At 29.4% G+C, this 13,518-nt stretch overlaps 1 protein-coding gene across 1 annotated transcript in view; it reads left to right on the top strand.

Annotated features, from left to right (window-relative positions):
* Positions 1-13,518, top strand: part of Top3alpha (topoisomerase 3-alpha) — a gene marked incomplete in the record, with an annotated part of 57,993 nt that overhangs the window by 4,157 nt on the left and 40,318 nt on the right. Inside the window, 4 exon segments of the mRNA XM_067052932.1 lie at positions 1,854-2,021; positions 4,216-4,391; positions 6,430-6,610; positions 9,462-9,569. Of these exon segments, the coding sequence (XP_066909033.1) occupies positions 1,854-2,021; positions 4,216-4,391; positions 6,430-6,610; positions 9,462-9,569 (633 nt within the window).

Below are 13,518 nucleotides of genomic sequence, written 5' to 3' on the forward strand. Positions count from 1 at the left end.
ATAACATTAAAATATAATTTAAAAATACTCATTTATTTATTTATTATTTCCTCTATTTATTGCTATAAATGAAACTAACTAATTGTGTAGAATTGTAGATATACTGTTTTTAAAACCCAGTAAAATATATTATACTGAAGAGGGAAACATATTTTCCCCGAAATGTGTAAGAATACAATAAGTATATGTATTAAAAACATTAAATTTTTTTCTAAATTTTCAACTTTTAGGCAATAATAATTTTTAAAATTAAAAAAAAAAATTATAAAAGGAAGATGGTCGGGGTACGGTTAGACTAACTTAAATAGTAAAAAAAAACTATTGTAAGTCAGCGGCTAAAAAATATACAAAAATTGAAATAATGTAATAAAGTATTAGAATAGATTCTGAGAGATAGTTGACCGTGGATGACGTACTAGGAGATGATGGTTGGGGATGCGGTGAAATGAAACACAAATAAGTTGATGTTTATTATTATATATGGTTATTTAAATAAGCTACACCAACTTATTTGTGTTTTATTTGACTGCACCCCCAACCATCATCTCCTATCAGTATAGATAATACGAAATGAAAGTAAACTAAGAATTGGCATAAAATTATTTAAAATATGTGAAAAGTTTACAAAAATGAAAAAAGTAAATTAAAGAAATTAAAAAATAAAATGTGCAGTGAAAAGTAGAATAAACAAGAATTACAAAAAAATATGGAAATGGAAATAATAACAAATAAAAAAGTAGATAAAAGACAAATATAAAAATACAATACAAAAAGGAAATAAGCACAAATAAAATAAAAATATGAAAATACAGTACACTGTAAAAGACAAAAATAAGAATAAAATAAAGGCCAAGAAAACAAAAGAATGAAGAAAAGAGTAGAAGCAAAAATGATCAACTAACTTAAGACACCCGTATCCTAAAAAGAAAATTATTAACAAGTGGATATTAACTATATCAAACCAAGACAATGGTAATACTAAATGTACTCACTTTCTCACTTCTTATTTTTCCAATTTATCACTGAAATGAATTAGAGTGAAAGTGGTAGCCAATTTCATGCTTAAAAATTAAGGGTTTGCAATTAAAATTTCTCTATTTCTGTTTTTGGTTAAAAATTTTTGTCTTCAACAATATTTTTTTTCTTTTCTGGGACATATTTAAAAATATTCCAAACTCTGTTTGAACTCAATAAAAAATTTATTTAAATAATTTTCATGAGCTTTCAACTCGGACCTGAATACATTTAAATCTTTTTTCCGGAGAGATGTTTGAAAAAAATGTTGAGATGTATTTGATTGTAAATATATTGCTCTGAGACAGTCACGGCTGTCAATTATCATACAAGTGGTAAGACAACCCATCTCACTCAACGAGAACAGGTCCTCATTTTTCACTTACAAAGGGGGCACATCCGTCTCAGAGTCCACTTATTATTGAAGTTGAACAAAATGCCGAGCACTTATTCCAAGGAAGACCTCTTAGCTTGATGTTGCCCTCTCCAACTTAGGAGGATCTTAGGAGAATCACTGAATTCCTCATTTTAATCCTTGACCTCACCATCTAAGAGAAAAACCCCGAACAAGAAGAAGAAGTGGTAAAACATTGCAATATAATCATCATTTTACTGTGCTATAATTATTCATCTTATCTATCAGAAAGAAATTCAAAATCCCAAGATAGTTAAATAACTGACACAAATCTTTAGTGATTCTTTAAAATTATTTTATTCAAGTGGTACTTAAAACTCGCCCATTGTTTGAGAATCGCCAATATAATTGTATTAGAATTCACATTAATTACAGTTCGATATTTATCGTATGTGATGATATAATTTTTATTATTTTATTTCAGGAGCAGCTTTTACACGCTTTCAAACTCTAAGATTGCAGAAAGTATTTCCTGTTTTAGCAGAAAACCTATTAAGTTATGGTAGTTGTCAATTTCCTACTTTAGGATTCGTCGTCGAGCGATATTTGGAAAGAGAAAATTTCATAGCCGAGCCATTTTGGAGAATAAAAGGTATAGTATCTTTTAATATTTGAAGGGTTTGGAAGAAAAAGGAGATTGTTCCATTCTCGGCAAGTTCTGAATCAGATGTACTATTATGTGGTAAAATAATTAATTCTTTTCTTTTGCACCAGAATTTGTAACTCCAGTTATTAGTTCTCATTTTATTCAAGAGATGGTGCCGCTTATCTTGTTATTACAATTATTAGGGGTATTCTTGATATGTTAAATGTGAAAAGATTTAACATCCTAAATGTTATATGTATAGAATTTTGGGCAGCCTAATTTAAATTCAACATTATATGTTAAATGCAGAGGTGCTCCTTGAGGATTTTCTTGGCATCTTGTTTTATAACCTTGTAATCTTACCAAAATAATAAAATCTCCAGCAGCTTCATTACATCATCTTTCCTCCACCTCACTTGTTCCTTGTTTCCCTTCCTAGTTTTTTTTTCCCATTACTTTATTAGAGTTTAAAAAATTTCAAAACAAAAATAGCACAAACCAAACATGAACTACAAGCAACTAGCCTACCAAAACGACAAAGTTACATCATTCTCCATTTAGCAGACCTATTAACAGATTCTCAACCATGTTAAATGTTATATCGTTTAACATACTAAAAGAAGGAAGTATATCTCCATTTAACGCACTTTAAAATGTTAAATTAAAGATCATGAGTTACCCCTAATATTGTTAATTAAGGGCTAGTGTAATCCCGCACTCCTAAGCCAAAGTAAAGTCAATAAGTGGACGGTTGGTCACACTCTTGGAGCCCCAGTTTACATTGACATAAATAGGTATTTCCCACATTAACGTAACAGTTCGTAAAACTGCAAATGTGAACTAAATATAAGTTGTAATAATTGCAAACAACCATGTTCATTTTCAATCATTTAATTCAACAATGTAAATCTGTTCGATCACTAAGCCATTATCGATAAATTCGTGCTTATGCCTCTGGTCTGTCTGTTCAAACATAAACATTTCAGTGTGAATAGTTAGGATCCCAAATTATATTTACCATTATAAAAAGTTGAGACTGATTATAAAATTTAATTAACTAAATTTTCAATTAGTAATCTATGGTCAACTATATACACCTCATTATAAATTTTCAATAATTTGGTAAATTTTTAAATTAATATTTTTTCAGAAAATTTAATGAAAAATTTATTTAACTTGGAAAATATCAGTGACAAAATTATTTTATAAAACCAATTTCACAGTACAACTATTTCTTCTTGTGCGTCAGAGGACACACCTTGGTAGCCCTATAAAGGCCGCCTTTTGGCTTCACTTGTTCTAGCTGCTGCAATACTGTTTAGTAATTTCAACTAAAGTTAATTTCACTTAAAGTTTTAAATAATAAAAAAAATTAAATTTTTTTAATAATATTTTTCTTTAAATGTATGGAACATTTATTTTGCGGAAAAAATAGCTCCAACAATCAAACTACAAATTACATCGTTTGGAAGTTATATATGTTTCTTGAATTTTGTTAAATTCAACTTTTAATTTTCGAATGTATTCCGACCAACTTATGTTTTTATAATTGACTCCGTGGCAGATAGCATCTATCATATTTAAATAAATGTACTCCGTTGTTATATATTCTGCAAAGGTGTAAACAATACCTTCGGGTCACAGTTGTGTATTTATTGTCAGCTCTGGCTTACATATCTTCCGATGCGGTATTAGTAGGGGGTAGTCTGACTAACTCCGTCTTTCTTTTCAATGAGGACAAGGCAGATCTTCTGCCTTGGTTCATCCTCCATGAGGTCAAGAAGCATTTACCCATGGCCTTGGCCCCCATCTCGCAGTCACCCAAAATGATATAAAGACAATTCTTTTATTTCTTCTCTAATGAAAAAATTTACCTTCATGAGCTCAGTTAACTCAATTTTCTATTTCTATTTCTAAGAAGAATATGTTATTTGGATTAAAATTAAGTTGGAATTTGTTTTTTCTTTTCATTTATTTAACCTTATTATTAAGCTTGTAATAGTTTTAAGTTTGGTTAAGTTTTTTTTTTACTAGTTTGTATGTGTGTATATTTTGTTTTCATTTTATTTATTTGTTTTTAATTCTGTTCGTTTGGACTAGCAAAGGTTCCTTTTGAACCCCTAGCCACTGTTACAGAATTTTTTTTTACATTTATCCAAAAGATTGAAAAATGTTCATTATTTATTTTTTTTTTTTTTAGTTACGCATGAAATGAATGACTTAGTGGTAGAGTTCAGATGGGCAAGAGATCGATTATATGATGAAGCTATTTGTAGATCAATTCTGTCCAGGTGCCTAGAAAATCCAATTGCAAAAGTTGAAAAAGTAGAAGGAAAACCGAAGTCCAAGTGGAGGCCTACACCTTTAGATACAACGGTATATTAATATTTTTTATATACATATGAGGAGAAGAATGCTAGGGAGGTAAGATCAGGAATGAAGAACACCCATCCCATTTATTTTCCCAACATTTCAGCCTAATATTCAGTCCTTCTTCAGGGTTAAATACAAACAAGATAACTACCTATATTTTTTATGTTTTTAACAACCATATGTACTTTTCTGATTTAATATTTTTATGAATACTTTATATTCTTTTATATTTATATATATATCTTTTTTTAAGTTAAAAAAATTTTTTCCTTCAGCCTTAAATTTTGCTGATTGTTCTGACCCTGTACTGGGTTCATTTTTATTTAGTGAACTATATAAGCATAATTATGAGAGTTTATATATTAATTGTAAACATATATCTTTTAATTTGCATTTGTATATTGTTGACTTCTAGTTATCATTTCCTATAAGCACTCATATGAAATGCTTTAGTTTTGAAATTCAGTTTCTTGCATTATATTTTATTAATGTTGTTGCTTCTCTCTATGTATACTTTCAACTTTCTACACTTATTAGTGTTGTTCATCCCTGACGGCACCCCCGACCATCTACAACAGTAAAAAATAAACATCTTAATATTTATATTTATTTATTTATTATAATAAAAAATATCCATATTGTCTCAACATGTTTATTTTCTTACAACTCCTAAGTTTCGGCCATTTTCAAGGATATTTTATTTATAATATCACAGCTACAACAATGTCATTAAATGGTTGCGGGCTATTCTGCCTTTCACTAAAATATACCTTAGTCAATTAACATATTTTTATCCACTTAAAGATATATTTTTGACTGCTGTAGCATAGTAGTATTTCTTAGCTGTGATATAAATAAGATATCCTTGAGAATGACCAGAAAGGCTGGATATTTTTTATTATAATGATGAGAAGATAATTGACCGTGGGTAATATATTTGAGGAGAAAATGGTTGAGGGGTGCGGTTAGAATATAACACAAATAAGTTGAAATAACTTATTTAATAGTGCCAACGTTTCGGCTAGAATTTCTAGCCTTATCAGGGCTAAGAACAAAAAATAAGATAACAACCAATGAATACAAAAAATAAAAAGGAACATATAAATAGCATGACATATAGTCAATAATTGTACAGAATGAAATCAATAATAATAAAGTGATGAAAGAAGTGGAAAATAAAATGTTATTTTTACTTACTTTCTTATTCAATTACCTACTTATACATTTTGTTTTCCACTTCTACTATATGTCATTCTGTTTATATTTTCTTTTCTTTTCTTTTTTAAATTTTTTTGTATTCATTGGTTGTTCAGGGACCCCCCAGAACAAATTAAATTCAATTAAATGTATAAGGCACTGGTAGTTCATGTGCCTTTGTCTACCAAGTTGACCAACGGTCATTACTTTGAGAACTAGAGAAGCGAAGAGATAATCCGCCATCTTCACTCTCAAAGGTTAAACAAATTTTTCTACTCTTACATGCTTCATTAGCCAAATGGAGTACAAGAGACCAAGGATCTGCTGGCCCCTCCGGGAGGCGGAGAGAAAAATGGAATAGCAAAATTAGTAACCGCAACATCACCCAACAATCATCTCACATCATCGTATGTAATAGCTTAACAGTTTAATGTATATTTATTAGTCTAGAGTCCAACCTATGTAAATTTCAATATATTTTTTCTCACAATATACAGTCCACTCATTTAAACATCAGAACCATTTTATAATAATTGATAACTGCATACTCTGGCTTCACCCGAGACTGCAGTAATTGAACATTGGTTGTTATCTTGTTCTTAGCCCTGATGAAGGCTAGAAATTCTGGCCAAAACGTTGGCACTGTCAAATAAGTTATTCCAACTGTCAAATAACTTATTTGTGCTATATTCTGACCACACCCCCAACCATCTTCTCCCAATATATTTTTTTATTATAATTGATAAACAAACCTGTCTCGAACAAGAAAATAAATTATATATTTATTTATTTATTTAACATGTATTGTATAATTATATCTAAGTCAGTTGAAATTATATTCTAGGAAATGGAGAAAATTGCTTCAAGGAAATTGAAAATAAATGCAAAAGAAGCTTTGAGGATTGCTGAGAAACTTTACACGCAGGGTTTAATCAGTTATCCAAGAACTGAAACGAACATATTTCCCGATTCTATTAATCTATCTTCACTTGTAGAATTACAAACTGAAGATCCACGATGGGGAGGTTTGTTATTTTTTAAATAAAATTAATGCAATTATTTTATGTTTAAAGCAACTTTGAATTTAGACATCTCATAACAGGACAGTTTTATTTTCCTCAGAGAAAATCCTATTACTTTAAACTTAACTGAATGAACCTTCTAATAAGCAGACACTGATATAGTTATATTCTTAGACGTACAACTGTTGAAAATAAAAACATAATATCTACGAACAACAGATAGTTAGAGCTAAAGGAGTATTTTATTTTGCTGATCATTAGAGGTAGGAGTTTCACTGTTCGTATTTAAACATTTTTCTACCTATTTCCTCACAAGTCATGTATATAATATTATTTTAATTTATTTCTCGTATGATCTTAATAACTACGTACTTACATCCTGTACAATCCAGAGTGAAGTATAAATAAAATAAAGAAAAAAACCCAAATAATTTCTTAGAATGCCACCGAAAAACGGAGTTTTAACTTTAGAAGTAAAATTTAGATTAATAAAAATTAGAGGAAAAGGTTAAACAAGTACCTAAGTACTCCTCATTTCCTTGCTTTGATATAGAAAAAACACAAGTGACTGATAATTTAATTTAAAAAATCCAAAAATAAATTTTAGAATGATCAGAGCTCAAAAATATTAAATTAAAAAAGTTTTAGAAATTAGATGATCTTAAAATTGACAAGATAGTGTATTATGAATGATTTTGTAAAAAAAGAATGCACCTTTGATGTGAGAAGGGTGTTGAAAGCTGTTTAAGCATTGGGGCAAACAGAATTAAAAACTGGAAGATTATTGATTGACCGTGTGTATAGATGAATGGAATATGGTCCGGGTCTGGTAAAAAAAAACTCAAATAGTAGATAATTATACTATTTTATTGAGCCAACGTTTCGCCCCACGTTGCAGGGCTTCGTCTGGGCTAAAAAAAAAATATTGTGGCATAACTGCCATCCCCACTCCTCCCAATACAAACTGTCACTGTCTTTGACTGCCGTCAAAACAGGTATGCATTCTGTCTCATCATTTGATTTGTATTTTTTCATCTCTTTATTTGTACTTTCTTTAATATTTCTTCTCTTATCTATCTGTTACTATTACCCTTTTCATTTATTATTTACAACCTTTAATTTTTCTTATTATATCTTACTTTTCATTTTATACCCCTGTATTTTACACTTATGTTTTTTCTTTTTTCCTTTTTGTAACTATAGTGTTTGTATCTTTTTTAGCCCTGACGAAGCCCTGCAACGTGGGGCGAAACGTTGGCTCAATATAATAGTATAATTATCTACTATTTGAGTTGTTTTTTTACCGCACCCGGACCATATTCCATTCAAGAATTAAAAACATTTGTTGTTTGGTTGAACAAATTCAAACCTGGATACAAAATTAAATTAAATGTAAAACTTTGATGTTTTACAACCTTACTAAATAAAAGGCTGTTATAGATGAGTGTGTTAAATTATATTTTATATTTTTTATCTTCCTAAGTAATGTAATTTGTGAATGCATTCTCGACTTTTATTGGTAGCCCCTTTTTTTATTTCAATGTATTTTTTTAAACTCAGAATCGGCCACTGCACTTGTCGGTATGTTTTTCGGATTTTTTTTTCTCCTTCTTTTTACATCCCTTCTCCTTCCTTTCTTATTCACATTATTAAGTTACGTTCTCCACATCTTATTATTTTCATATTTACTACTTACTCCTTTTATCTTATATAACTTTAAATTTTTTTTTTATTCTAGTATTTTACTTATATATTTCATTAATTACATATATTTTATATTTTACTGGAAGATTATTGATTGACCGTGTATAAAGATGAAAGGAATATGGTCCGGGTGCGGTCAAAAAAACTCAAATAGTAGAATTATACTATTTTATTGAGCCAACGTTTCGCCCCACGTTGCAGGGCTAAAAAAGATACCAACACATAGTTACTAAAGGAAAAAAAACAAGTGTAAAATAACAGGGGTATAAAATGTAAAAAAGTATCTTACTTTTTTACATTTTATACCCCTGTTATTTTACACTTATGTTTTTTTTTTTTTTTTCTCTTTTTTTTCCTTTAGTAACTATGTGTTTGTATCTTTTTTAGCCCTGACGAAGCCCTGCAACGTGGGGCGAAACGTTGGCTCAATAAAATAGTATAATTCTACTATTTGAGTTTTTTTGACCGCACCCGGGCCATATTCCTTTCAATTTTATATTTTACTTTTTTCATAACTTCAATTTTAAATAACTTTTTTTATATATATATTTACTAACTAGATTTTCTTATTCATATTCATGCTTCTTTTTTCCTTTTGGCTAATAATATAACTTTATATTTTATTTCTTTATTCCTGTTATTTTACTTATATATTTAATTAATTACATATAAATTTTCTTTTCCACGTTTTTCATAAGTTTAATTTTAATTGTGTACATATATTTACTTACTTGATTTTTGTATGCATTTTATTTTATTTTTTATTCTTTCTTCTTTCTTAACTTTAATATTACTTTTTCTTCTGCCTGGGTGGATTAACTTATATATATAAGTTATAAACCAAGCAGAATTTTCAATATGTTTCAGGGAAATCAACTCGAACCTATTAATGAATTATTACATTTTTTCGTCAACAAATTTCTGAGCTCTACTCCCTTTATTTTCTTTATTTTTATACTGTTTTAAAGTCAGTTTGATTTGTTTTAAAAACTTTTTTTCTCAAATGCTCACAAGTCCATCTCATAAATATTCAACTTTTTATTCTCCAGGGGTGTCCATTTAAGAGTGGTTCCACTGTAGTAATATCCGTCCACCATTAATTGTTAATTTAAATTATTAATTGTTTGCTATATTTTATTTTTTATTACAGGTTTTGCTCGGAATGTTCTACAAGAAGGTCCTCATCCGAGGCAAGGGAAAAAATCAGATCAATCTCATCCGCCTATACATCCAATAAAATATTCTAATTCTTTGAGTGGTAAATTCTTCTTTCAAAATATTATACTTTTTTGTTACATTATTTCTGAACATATAAAAGGGAAGGGGGTCTGGGTACTTTCAAAGAAAAAACTTAAATATTAATTAAACTATTTAATGATTGGAGAAATTTGTTGGGGGGTACGGTCAGCAAAGAACAACATAAATAAACAAAACCATATTTATTTATTATAGTTTTGTTTATTTATGTTGTTCTTTGCTGACCGCACTCCCCGACAAATTTCTCCAATCATTAATCTACGGTCAACTATCTACACCTCATTATAAACTATTTAATGTAAGCCTACATTTTGCTCCATGCTACAGGGGTTCCTCAGGGCTAAAAAAGATACAAACAACTAAAATAAAGTAACAAAGTAAAATAATAGATATCATGGAATAAAGGTAATGAACTTTACATCAATGAAAACTGTATATAGTGAACAGTCAAAGTTGATGACTGCTAACCTTAGTTAAAAGGATTAGGAAATATTTAAAAAATGAACTTTTCATTCTAAGCTCCATATCTTTAAAACTACCTACAAAACTAAAAAAAATTGAACCATTTAATGTAGATATGTATATGTAGTTGACTGTAAAATTTGATGTATAGAAAGATGGTCAGGGTTGCGGTCGAAGGAGAAACAAAAATAGTTTACAACTATTTATTTTCCGAAGTTTTGCCCCGCTTTTTAGGGCTTCATCAGGGCTAAAAAGATACAAAATGATATTTTTACTCTTGCCATTGTTACTTATTTTTATTCTTATCGTTGTATCTTTTTAGCCCTGATCAAGTCCTACAAAGTGGGGCGAAATGTCGAAAAATAAATAGTTGTAAACTATTTTTGTTTCTCTTTTGACCGCAACCATGACCATCTTTCTATACATTTAAAGTAGAGTTTAACCTTCTCCACTAAGACCCCCAGGGAGTGACAGTACTATTTCATACTAAATAATTCAAAAACACTATCCAAATTATAGTCTCAAAACATTTATTTCATTTACACGTCCAACGTTTCGGCCAATTCGGCCATCTTCAGGGACAATCTACTTAATTTACTATGAGACATATCATTTAACCATTTTAAAAAATTCCATACAGGCTATTCTGCCCAGGTCAAAACATTTATATCTATGAACAACATTAAAACCATTAGGTAAACTTATTTACATACAAAAAAAGTGTATAAATAGTGGCAAAAGAGAAATAATTTGACTGTGATTTTTAATGTATTTTTGACTTATTAGGTAATTAAACAAATGTGAGATATACTGATTAACAAAAAATAAGTTTACCTAATGGTTTTAATGTTGTTCATAGATATAAATGTTTTGACCTGGGCAGAATAGCCTGTATGGAATTTTTTAAAATGGTTAAATGATATGTCTCATAGTAAATTAAGTAGATTGTCCTTGAAGATGGGCGAATTGGCCGAAACGTTGGACGTGTAAATGAAATAAATGTTTTGAGACTATAATTTGGATAGTGTTTTTGAATTATTTAGTAAAAAATTGCCAGTCTCAAGAAGGAATTTTAAGATTATAAATAAAAAAGTACTATTTCATTTTTTCAATATTTTCTTAAAAAGGGAAGAGGAGACTTTAAAAATCGAGCTATATTTAAAAAGTCTCTGAAATTGAAAAACGGCGTGAAAATTTTGTCGTTTTCCAATTTCAGGCGCCTTTTAAATATTGCTCGACTAAACAGTACTAAGTCTACTCTTCCCATTTTAAGGAAATATTTCAAAAGTGATATAGAACCATCGCTGTCTGGGGTTCTTAGTAGGGCAGGTCCACCTGGGAAGGATTGCCTTTTTAATGTGTTATGATCTCCTCTTGTGAGATTGGAGAACCTACGGGTCTTGGTGTGTATTATGGAAGAGAAACTGAGTTTATATTTTTGTTGTTATTTAAATAGTGAAATGAAGAAACCGTTAAACCTGTGTTTTCATATTTGATAATGTATGAGCCATAATAGAGATGTTTGCGTTCAATAGTTCTCGAGAAACAGTCTTTCATTAAGCAACCATTTTTTCCAAATAATAAAAAAATAATATTTTGTCAATTTATTTTGGAGAATATCATGGAAATTCCTGTTCATTCTTCAGCTACCGCTCCTCAATGAAGAGCTAATAGACACCTGTAGGTCGTTCCCTAGGTTGTAGTAGTTCATCATATCACTCTTCGATAGAGAAAGATAATAAACCAGGAAAAAAATCCTGAGTAAAGTTATGTTAGTCAATCCCAAGATATTTAGAGACAAAACTAATTAGTTGATGATCAGCTGGCAATAAAAAAACAAAACAGATCTATGACAATAGAATAGAAATACTGAGGTATATAATAAAATTTAATAAAAGGTGAAAATTTATAGACCAAGGTAAATTAAAGAAAATAAATATAAATATAAATAAACAAGAATTATAAAAAGGTATTAGACAATTATTGAAAATGAAAATAATAATAAATAAAAAAAAGTTATATAAAAATATAGTACACACTATGTACACACAGGAGGATAAAAATAAAAGTCAAGAAAAAAAAGAAAATAATGAATGAAATAGGACACCCACCTTAATGTATTCAGGTAAGCACAAAAATGACGCGGGAGACTGATGAGAAGACAAACAGAAAGAGAAGTGGGGGGATCGGTGGTAAACAAAGACGTTATATTTGATAGCAAAAAGAATAAAATAAGGTTAAAGTAAAGATAATATTAGGAAATATAAGAACCCGAACTATCTTCCTTTTATTTGTTACACATGGTCAATTAACGGTCTTTCATTGCTTCTAAACATTTTATATTTGGAGCACTGAGTCTCCTTTTATTGTTATGAGATGTAGTTCTCTTCGAGAAATGTACTTTTAAGAAAGAAGAAAAAAGTATTTACATGGAACAAGATAGCAATGTCAAATAAAAGGATTTAATATTAAATAGATATGAGAATTTTTATTTTAATTAAACATAATATTATAGACTCTTAATCTCAGGGCGGGTTTCTAGGCAATCAGGATACTTATTTTTAATAACACTTAATTTAAATTATTATCTCTTTTACAAATGTATTTAAATTTAGGTATAACATAACTAACCAATTTCATAGAATCTTCTTTTGATGATTTTCTCAACAAACTAACACTAACAAAACAAAACCTTGTTTCTCTAAAAGTTTTCAACTCGCTTCTCATCCACCGAAGTGTGTTTGGCGATCCAAACAAAGAATCCTTTTTTCTTCGTGGGTGACTCTTCGATGTCTCCTTTTTTAAGATGTCCACCCTTCAGCTGGACAAGAGTTGATGAGGATCTCCTCATCCAGGAAACATCATTCGCCTCCCTCACCTAAGCAAAACTAATCCCCAAAAACCAAGTTTACATAAATGGAATTAGGTCTGGTTGCGGTCAAATTAAACTCAGATACTAATAATTTGCACTATTTTTATTAGAGCCAATGTCAATTTTGATTAATTTTTCTATTATATAATTTACATACCTCTGTATCTCCACTCATCTGTACTCATGGGAAGTTAAAATAAAGTTTTTAAATTTATTTTTTATTATTATAGTTGTTTGAGAGTGGTTTAGTTTCTTTTTAGTTTTTAAAATATTTGAATCTGCATAACATGGCCACGATTTAACGGTTTTTGGGAAGGACTCGCACTGCCATTTTGGCTTTGTTTTGAATAATGTATTTATTAGAGATGATGAAAATTGGTTAGCTTGCTTTTTGGTTCAACAAAACAAATGAATAATATTTAACATTGGTATATACAATAAAAACATAACTAAAATCATTTATGAGGAGAAGATGGTTGGGGGTGCGGTCAATGAAACACAAATAAGTACGACTAACTTATTTTAATGTGCCGACGTTTCGGCTAGAGTTTCTAGCCTTCTTCAGGGCTAAAAACAAAACAAGATAACAACCATAAGATAATAACTACAGAGTATA

The sequence above is a fragment of the Halyomorpha halys genome, unplaced genomic scaffold (genome assembly GCF_000696795.3).
Source record: "Halyomorpha halys isolate HHAL.00 unplaced genomic scaffold, Hhal_1.1 Scaffold92.1, whole genome shotgun sequence".
In the NCBI taxonomy this organism is placed as follows: Eukaryota; Metazoa; Arthropoda; class Insecta; order Hemiptera; family Pentatomidae; genus Halyomorpha; species Halyomorpha halys.